General features: G+C 45.9%; 1 protein-coding gene across 1 annotated transcript; it reads left to right on the top strand.

Moving 5' to 3' along the window:
* Positions 1 to 1,567: 1,567 nt before the first annotated feature.
* On the top strand, positions 1,568 to 8,458 carry LOC124704757 (putative wall-associated receptor kinase-like 16). The gene is made up of 5 exons (XM_047237013.1): positions 1,568 to 1,763; positions 2,721 to 2,742; positions 3,598 to 3,616; positions 5,321 to 5,981; positions 7,398 to 8,458. The coding sequence occupies exons 1-5, from the start codon at positions 1,568 to 1,570 to the stop codon at positions 8,456 to 8,458; spliced, it is 1,959 nt and encodes a 652-aa protein (XP_047092969.1).
* The last annotated feature ends 1,892 nt before the right edge of the window (positions 8,459 to 10,350 follow it).

The raw sequence follows: 10,350 nt of genomic DNA, 5'->3' as shown, positions 1-10,350 counted from the left end.
ATACCACCGATTGAGCATCGGGTTGCCGCTGCGTCGCCCCTTCGGGTCGCAGCGCCGCCGCCTTTGGTCCACGCTGCTAGCCAACGACGCGCCTTCTGAGGCACGTACATCGCTGGTGGCGTCCCGCCGCTGCATCGACTCGCGCCCTGCAGCTACGCCGCCCCCTCAGGCCGTGGGGTCGCCGCACGCGGTCACCTTTGCCGTCCCCCGCGCATCGACGTCCGAGGCCATCACAGCGCCGCCCCTTCGGCGCGGGTCGCCTCCGTCCAGGCATGGTCTTGGTCACGCCGCCGGGTCTTCCTCGCCTACTTCGTGTACCGCCGCCGCGCCTCCACCTCAGGTCGCCGCTGGGCTCGCCAACCACTTCAGGTCGCGCTGGGCTCGCCGATCACCGCAACGCCCGTCTAGGCGTCCAGCATGACCACCCCTGGTCACCGCTGGGTTAGCCGCCTTCTACGTCTTCGTACACTACAGCTTTGCCGCCAGCGTCCTCGCGTCTTCCCCGACTACGTCACCTGCTTCTCTACTCCGACACCCGTCGTCAAGACTCTCCTCTTCCCCGACTACACCACCTGCTCCTCTACTCCGACACCCGTCGTCGAGACCTCCTCTACTAGTCTACTCCGACATGGCGCGCACTTTGTAATGTTCCCTACCCCCGCACACCTGGTACTGGCAACACCGGTACGTGCCTTCGTCCCCGACGCGTCCCCGGGCCTGGCAAGCTCGGACCGGCGCCTCATCTTCATCGGCTTCGACGACATCTTCATCGGCATCGCCTCTACGACTGCTTCGATGCGTCACCGCCGAGTTCTTCTATGCGTACTCGGTTCTGGCAAAATCAGAGTATGCCTTCGTCCCCGACGTGCGCCTGGTTCTGGCAAAACCATGGTTGCACTTCGTCCTCGACGGCCCAGACTGCATCGACTTCGGCATCGACCATCTCCACGACTGCCTCGGCGCGTCTCCGTCACTCTCCTCGCACACCGCCTCGCATGCGGCTACATCGACACCGGCACCCGGCCACGACATCGACCACGGCAATCCCTCGCGCGGCTCCCTCGACCAAGGTTGCAGCACCCACGCTCTCGGCTACCTCGACATCGGCACAAAGGACTACCATCTCGCCTGCGCCTCACCAGCTCCTTCTACAGTCCAAGCATCCGTTTCAAAAAAAACTATTAAATACTGTCCAAGCTTTTGCCTCCGTTTCAAAAAAAAAAATTTTTATCCAAATTCGATTGTATCTATACACTAAATACTGTCTAGGTATACTTAAATTTAGACAAACTTGTGACATATTTTCATGAACAGAGGTGGTATTCTTTTTTGTCATTTAGGTGTAACGCGTAGTGCATTTTTTTACGCCCAGCAAGCTAGGTAGCATGCATGTTCGGATATTCTTGTGCTCCAGCGAAGGAATGTTGAGGCGGTTGAATGAAATAATGGACATCATCGTCGGTGGTCAAATAAAATAAAGCGAGAGACTAGGCTTTATATAGATGCAGTAGGCAAGCAGTGCTAAATCACATTGAGTTGATAGCATCCTGATATCAAAGCCGCAGCAATGTCGCCCCCCACGGCCACGATGTTGTTGCTAGTGTCAGCGACCGCTTTGCTCGTGGTAGCCACCACTGGCGCTGATAACCCCACCGCAAAGGAAGGCTGCCAGTCGAGCTGCGGTGGCGTCGACATCCCCTACCCATTCGGCATCGGCGCCAACTGCTTCCGGCCAGGCTTCGAGATCCTCTGCGACAACTCAAGCGGGGTGTACCAGCCGCTTCTTCCAGGCGCCACCAGTGGCGGCGCTAGGAAATGGAGGCTAGGTATTCATTTTCAGAAAAAAAATCTCTAAACAATATGAGAACAAAAACAACAGCTATATATACGAAATATGGCCACAATTTCAATAGGATGGACTATAATAATATTTCTAGTGAAGTAACAATGCATAATAGGTAATACCATAATTCCATAGTAATAATTATAAATACTAAAACAATAAATTTGTATTGAGGCAGTACCTCTAGACTCTTGAGTGAAGAATTGATATTACAATATAACTCTACGATCGCCTTGTTGGAATACATTGATGACATCTTCATCCTTCACTTGACTAAAGAATTCCCTCTCAACAAATGTAACCAAACAATGGTTCAAGTATTCATCACCCATTTTGTTCCTTAGCTTATTCTTCACATAGTTCATTGAGGAGAATACCCTTTCAACACTAGCAGTAGTTACTGGCAAAATCAATACCAACTTAAGAAGCTTGTAAACAACAAAATATTGTTCATGTTTGTTTGTCTCCACAAGCATAACCGAAAGTTGAACTATATTCTTCAAACTTTTAAACCTTTCATCTCTGCGCACGTGACTAATGTATAAGTCTAATTGCCATGGAAGTCTTGCCAGTTCATCAATTGTGAAATCACTAGCATAAAACTTTGAAGCAAGCCTAACCAACTTCTCTTGATCATAGGCAGCAAATGAACGAAGTGGACAGAATGCTGCCATGCAAGAAAGTAGTTCAGCATTTACCTCATCAAATCTGTCATTCAGCTCAGAAATTTGCCTATCAATGACGCTCACATACATATCAACATGGAAGCGATGATAATTATCTGCACCATTATAGAAACCACCTCTTCTAGGTCGCCCAACAGGACAGTAACGAGCCTTCATATCAACAACTTTGATCTTATGCTTTGTACAAAAAGATGTTACCTTGATAAGAAAATCGTCCCATCCAGGATCAGACCTCAAGCCCTCCAAGTGATACTTTGTGAGATCAACTAGCTCAATAGCATGAACAATGTCTTGCTCTTTCATTTGCAAAGCTCTGCTCAAGTCATCTGTGTATCCAAATATTTCTTGCATCAAATGTGCCATGAAAACAAACTCAAATGACCGAAATGAAGTCAACACAGATAGAGCTGCTTGAGCCTCTGCACCATGGTACTCTTTGCCAATCTTCAAGAGGACTCGCCGTATTGCAGCATACATAGAGAGGACACGGTTCACAGTTCTGAAGTGGGAGCCCCAACGTGTATCGCACGGTCTTCCCAAACCCATTTCCTGATTTTGCCCAGTCCCCGTTTCTACTTCTTCTAATTCCAATGCATCAATCAGTTCCTCGGCTTGAGCAATCCGAAGCATCCTCATCTTTTTGCAAGACATACCAAGAGCATTTAACAAGTGTGCAAGCTGCTGAAAGAACCAAGTGCAATCACCACTCTCCTTAGCAACGGCAACAAGAGTTAGCTGTAGTTGATGGGCAAAACAATGAACATAGTAGGCAGAAGGAGACTCATCCATGATTAGTTTTTTCAGGCCATTGGCATTACCTTTCATGTTACTAGCTCCATCATATCCTTGCCCACGAACCATTGCGAAGGTCAGATTGTACTTCATAAGCATTTTCTGAATTGCAGCCTTAAGTGTCAAAGAGGTAGTATCTTCAACATGAGCAAGACCAAGAAATCTTACAACCGCCCTTCCTTTCTTATCAACATAACGCAAGCAAACAGCCAACTGTTCATTCTGATACACGTCACTAGACTCATCTGCAAGTATTGCAAAATGACCACCATCAAGTTCTTCAATGACCAGTTTAGTAGTCTCCTGCGCACAACATTTTATCAGCTCATGTTGTATATCATGGTGAGTCATCTTGAAGTTATGTGGAGCATTGTTGAGAACCACTTTATCAACCTCTTCAAAATTTCCTGCTAGCCAATTTAGAAGCTCAAGAAAATTTCCTTTATTTAGTGAATCTTCACTCTCATCATGTCCTCTAAATGCCAAGCCTTGGCGCAATAAAAACCTCAAACACTTGAGTGTCCATGTCAAACGGAGCTTGTACAAGGCCTTATACTGCGAGGTGTTTGAAGCAAGAGCCTTTCGGATTGATGCTTTTGGTGTAGTGAACATATCAAATTTCTCTTGAGCTTCAGCATGAGCACTACTAACACCACCTTCATGTCTCGACAATCTCGATTTCATGTTCTAGTTCCTAAACCCATTCTTAACAAATGAATCCCCACCATGACATTTTGTTTTATCCTTGAACAAATAGCAAACAAAACAGAAGGCAGCATCTTTCTCCACACTATACTCAATCCATGGAAATTCTTTAAACCAAGCACGACAAAAGCGACGCTCATATCCACTTTTATTTGTAAACTCAAACTTATGATTCTTTGGTTGACATGGCCCCATCTCAATGTATCTCCTTCTAACTCTATCTTGGTCATTCGCAGCATACCTTGAGATGGAAATCCGTTTCCCAGGATCAGGTTCAAGTGTCTCTAGATCTGCTTGTGTCGGTTCATCCTCTTCATCAATTGCTTCATCATCCTCTACAATTGGAGTTGGAGTTGCGTCGCTGCTCTCCGGTTCACGTTCTACATCCGGTGCTTGCACTATCGCCAATTGCAGATTGTTCTCGGGCTGATCGTGAGAAGTACTTGATTCAACAACAGTATGATTTGGTGTGGATGTTTCATCTGTCTTCTTAGCTTTTGAAGCTTTTTTCCACAATGCAAATATATCACTGTCAGCAGCACTCTTATTTTTCTTCTTCATCTACATTACAAAAAAATAAGGAACATATTCAGTAAAACTAGTCAATTACAATATTTCATCTAGCAGTCTACTACTCTCATAATTCCTATAAACAGCTAAATTGCAAATATGGAGTGCTAATCTACTAGACAACTGAAGATACTTCGAATAAACTCTCTTGTCAGACATTTGTAAATATGGTTGAAACTTGAATAGGCAGCCTGCCCATCGACATTATGCAGTCTACGTAACTGAATAAGATGTGAACCTAGATCCTCACGAATAGCCTGTAGCATCTACATCTAGCATGTAGGGATAACTGAATAATACATGATCATGAAGAGAGGAAACGCACCTCGCGTGTAGCGTTCTGGGCTCCTGGCCGATTCCCGCCGGCCGCCGCGGCTGCTCCTCTTTCCCCTAGGTCGCCTCGCCAAATCGCCAAGAGAGACGATCAAACGAACCAGACGATGCGTCGTGTGCGTGTGCGACTCTTCGAGGACGGACGCGATGCGGTTGTGGGTCGTGAAGAGCGGTGCGAGGCTGCGAGCAGAGTAGGCCACTGCTTCGCTTTCCCTATTGGGCTGCTGAATGGGCCATATGACTACTTGATAATATGTATAATTTTCTTTTTGCACAGATTCTTTGGTATTCAGATGAATACAGCTGCATACCCCCAGCGCCGCCGGTGGGCGCCACCTCTCGCCCCGACTTTGGCATATTTGGCTTCTTGGAAGGGTGGTTCGAGGACCAGGTACGTGTGCTTAGCCTCAACGTGACGCCACGCGCGGAGATCCGGGTGGAGACGAAGGTGGCATACGAGTGCTTCGACATCCTCGGTAATCGCACCGACGATTTCCCTGGCGGTCTTAACGTGAGCGCGACTAGCACTCGCGATGTGTATCGCATCTCCAACTCCAGGAATGAGCTCTACGTCCTCGGCTGCAACACCTTCATCTACACGGGCAGTGGCGAGCCTGCCCGCAACGCCAAGTCCTACTATGGCGGCTGCGTGGCCTACTGCAAGAACGCCGAGGGCCCCAAGGATGGTGCCTGCGAGGGCATTGGCTGCTGCCACGTCGACCTCCCACCGGACCTCACCGACACAAGCATGCAGCTAAACCAAGGATGGTCGCACGAAGGTCTCGAGTACAGCCCCTGCAACTACGCCTTCATCGTGGAGAAAGGAAGTTATTCCTTCAAGGCGGCTGACCTCAGAGACATGCCCCGCAACCAGACCATGCCGCTGCTCCTCGACTGGGCAATCCGCGACTCCACATCCTGCAGCAACCTCAAGGAATCAGCCTGCGTCAGCATCAACAGCCGTTGCGCTGCTTCCGACAATGGGCCGGGGTACGTCTGCCAGTGTTCCGACGGCTACAAGGGCAACCCTTACATCCAAAACGGTTGCCAGGGTAAGGCTCTCTGTCTAAGTATATGCTTTTTTCTTTCAATTAGTCTACACGCATGGTGTTTAATTAGCCTTATTACCTAGTATAGTTACTACTTTGGTTGTTGTTTTTCTAAAACTTGTACGTAGTAGTATATAACTTACGGATGAGCCACTTATTATGCAGATATCGACGAGTGTGAACGCGACCGAGATACTGCGTGCCCTAAGCATAGCGAATGCACGAATATCCCTGGCTCGCACACTTGCCAATGCAGTAAAGGATACAAGCGTGAAGATGATTCAAAGACACTATCGTGCGTTGCAAAGAGTTCAAAGTTCCCGCTTGTAGCCAAGCTTACCGTTGGTATGCACACTATCTTTATATTTCCCTATATTGTTCCTATCTACATAGTTGTGTCTTGTTATGGTTATTTCTGATTTCATTTTCTTGCTGGTGAGGTTATTTATCACAGCTATATCATTCCGTGAAAATTAATCTCCAATATTTTTCCAAACCTAATCCAAACTAACTAATAATGGATTTTTTTTCTGTGTTTGGTAATATTGTTAGATCCATTATGGAATATATTTAATGGTTAGTTTAATGGTTTGGATCGTTTATATCCATCATGCATTATACTATTAATCATCAGATACTAATTTTTTTTAACGCAACATGGAATGATATAGCTAGGAGAAATATCCTGAAAATGTATTTAGTTTGGGATATAATGCATGAAATATATTTTCTTAGTACAATGATTTAGTACTCAATAGAAATGCGTAAAATTAGTACTTATATATCGATCGTGAAATATATTTCTCGAGTATACCAATTTAGTATGCCATGCTTGTATTTTTGGTATTTTTTAATACAAACTTTATCTCTCCACACTATTTTAATAGAAAAAAGGTGTGTATGAGTTTTGCATCCATAGGCTCGCTCACGCATTGACATAAACTCATGAAGCGAGATTTAATTGTTAGTGGAGGCAATGGAGACTTGTAAAATACTAAAATTTTGCGTATATGTCCCGCTTTGAAATTTATCTGAGAGTAGCTAGCCATGGTCTTAGCTTCCTCGCTCGGCTCACCAAGTGATTTTTCATGCAGTAAGCCTTATTTATAGCCCGTCTCTTGCAGACATATAGCTACGTGCATCTGGAGGTTTCAGAATACCGCGTGTGTGCGCTTGAGTGCATGAAATTTAGTTTGTTCAATTAATAATTCCACATGGGTATGTCCTACATGGCACGATTATTTTAAATACACTAGATATGGTCATTTTTGAAATGCACACCCTCGTACCTCTCAAAAAGATAAACAATTGAATTATATGGTTAATACTTTAGATATTCTATTTGTACACGCAAAGCATTAATTTGTCTTTTACCATATATGATTTCTTACACATGAATAATTGGTTGATAAACTGCAGGGATTGTCCTAGGTTTATCCCTCATAGTTATTGCTCTGTTGTTAGCACTGGTTTTCTTCCAAAAAAGACAACTGGACAAATCATTTGAAAAGAACGGGGGTAAGGTACTTCAGAACGTGAAAGGCCTGACCATTTTCAGCAAGGAGGGACTGAAGAAAATCACGAGAAACAATTCAGACTTTCTTGGTAATGGAGCCTTTGGTAACGTCTATAAAGGAACTCTCCCTGATGATACTATTGTGGCTGTCAAGGGCTCTATCGTTGTAAATGAAGAATCAAGGAAAGATTTCACCGATGAAGTGGAGATTCAGACCAACATGATCCATAAGAATATTCTTCGGCTGGTAGGTTGCTGCCTTGAGGTGGAGGTCCCAATGCTGGTATACGAGTTTGCAGCTAATGGAAGCCTCCAAGACATTCTCCACCAGAAGAAAAACCAAGAACTTCCACTGGATCTGCGTTTGGATATTGCAATTGGGGCTGCAGAAGGGTTGAAATACATGCACTCATCCACAGCTCAGGCCATACGACATGGTGATGTCAAGCCAGACAACATACTCCTTGATGAAAATTTAACACCCAAAATCTCTGATTTTGGGCTGTCAAAGCTTAATATTGAGGGACAATTTGCCAAGAAAGTAGTTGGGTGCATGGGTTATGTAGACCCGGTTTTCTTGAAAACTGGCCTTTTAACACAAAAGAGTGATGTGTACAGCTTTGGAGCCGTTCTCCTGGAGCTCATTACTGGAAAGAAGAACGTATATGGCGAGAACCAAAGCCTCATCATTGATTTCTGCAAATGTTACGAGAAAGAGAATAGTGGGAGGGCTATGTTCGACACGGAGATTGCAAATGAAGAAGACATGTTTGTCCTGGAAGAAATTAGCAAGCTAGCAATTGAATGTCTATGCGAAGACATAGAAGAGAGACCAGATATGACGGAGGTGGCTGAGAGACTGGTTATGCTCAGGAGAGACAAGAAACTTAAAAAGACACTCGGCACTTATGGGAGCTTGGAGGATATCACCATGGCCGGGTCACCCATACAGCAGCGGACCTAGCTACTATTCATGCCATTCTTTGGTGCAACTCCCTCCATCCACCAATGGTCGGCAAGTGCACACCCACTCCAGGGAAGAATGGTTTCTCAGTGTTATGTTATTGTATCTCTATTGGCTCCACTAGTGTTGTATGTGATGTATACCTTGTGAGTATGCATGCATCGCTGGTGTGAGTACTTTAATTAATTTCAGTTAATTGTTATGTGGCTGATGAGTCTTATCCCACATTATGTATCTTTCATACCAGATCAATGAAATACGAAAACGCTGCAATTAGTGGCACAAATTGACTGTGTGTTCTTCTCAAATTATTCCTTGTGTTCCCGCTGTGATCGCATACGTGCGTTTCTACGAATCCTACAACTAAAAGTAGAAGATGTTTTTTTATAAACAAAGATCCTATAGTCACCGAATATTTTGTACGCGTTTGGTTAAGGTTGTAGTTGGTGAGCACCAACACTCGTTCTTCCTATGGCTTAAGCGGTATTGCGGGCGTGTCTGGATAAATACTGAAATGAATCCTCTTAGCTTGGAGTGAATGATATATCGAAAGCTTCTAGCTCATCCATCCAAAATCTCAACAAAATTATAGCCTGCAAGGACATTGAAATGACGAGATGAGTGAACCAGCAAGGTACTCAAAAAAATTACAGAACGAGAGGACAAACATCTACATAAGAAAAAGTCTCGCAGAGAATCAAAAAGGAAAGTTGATGCATCCTCGTTCTGAGCGTGAGCAGTGATTGGTAACTCGACATATATTTACGACGGTAAGGCATTGCTCATGTAGTTTTTTTCAGCCATTTATACATGTATAAGCTACCATTTATACAGGTATATTATAGATGTCGTTCTTGAACATGAAGGTCCCGGACGACTGAAGTTAGCGGTGCGAGCTGTCGACAAACAATTTGTCTAACGGGAGAGAGATGAGATCTGAGAGAGCCTCCGCCTCCGCCGGCGATCGCCCCTAGGGCGCCGGTGACTCTCATCCTCCACCGCTCTGCCGCTTGAGCCATGGCGGATCTTGATTGCTCCCCGAGCCGGTGGCAGGTAACGTACCACTCTGTGGCCTCTCGCCTCCCGACGTTCCATGAACATGGCTTCCTCTACCTCCGACCCGAGGCCTTGCGTCTGGTCCTCCTTGATTCTGAAGGGATCACGGTTGATGCAAGATTCCTCCTGCATGGGGAGAAGATCTCCGGTGGCTCCGAGGTTGAGATTCGATGTCATACATTCAAGGTGGGCATTCAAGATCTTCCCGCTGTTCAGGCGCCCCAGGTACCACCCATGCCTTCGCTCGATCTTCGCTCTGGTCTCTATCTGCAACGGCAGATCTGGTCTCTTTTCCATTGCCCTGTGGCCTCCTCCACCTCCCATAGCCCACGAGAGTTTTTCATGGTTGCTTCTTTGGTCGTTCAAAGTTAAGATTAGGCCCCTCTTCGGTCTCGCATATGCTCTAGGCATGCTTGGGTGGGATCGCCCATGATTTCCATGTCAGCTTCCTGAGGGACAAATCTTTTAGGTTCTTTGGGGCAATGAAGGGACAAATTATGTTCGAGAATTTCGTCTCCGGGAAGTTGAGAAAGAGAAGACTTGGCAAACTCAGGGCCGGCCCGAGGGGGGGACGGGAGGGGCGGGCGCCCCGGGCCCCTGGAACCAAGGGGGCCCCAAGTCCCAGCTAGCTATTCATAGGTTGCAGCGGACGGCGGCGCCATTAGAGCAGCTAAGAGAAAAATTTCTATGGTACAATACAACTGACTCGAGGAACAAGACGAAGCGTTATCCAGTGAACTAACATTGGGCCCTTTTTACCTTTGATTAGATGGGCCTGGGTTAGCTTCGTTTTATCACTTTTGTCTATGCCAGGGATTAAATGGGATCCAGCCCAT

This window comes from Lolium rigidum, chromosome 3, assembly GCF_022539505.1.
Source record: "Lolium rigidum isolate FL_2022 chromosome 3, APGP_CSIRO_Lrig_0.1, whole genome shotgun sequence".
NCBI classification, from domain to species: Eukaryota; Viridiplantae; Streptophyta; class Magnoliopsida; order Poales; family Poaceae; genus Lolium; species Lolium rigidum.
This window is presented reverse-complemented; position numbering and strand designations above follow the sequence as displayed.

Bases quoted from the DNA above. Each gene is read 5' to 3' on its own strand.
- LOC124704757 (XM_047237013.1), top strand. From the start codon at position 1,568: ATGTCGCCCCCCACGGCCACGATGTTGTTGCTAGTGTCAGCGACCGCT. The intron at 1,764-2,720 runs GCGGGGTGTACC...TTGTACAAAAAG, and splicing joins GATCCTCTGCGACAACTCAA to ATGTTACCTTGATAAGAAAA. The intron at 5,982-7,397 runs GTAAGGCTCTCT...GATAAACTGCAG, and splicing joins CATCCAAAACGGTTGCCAGG to GGATTGTCCTAGGTTTATCC.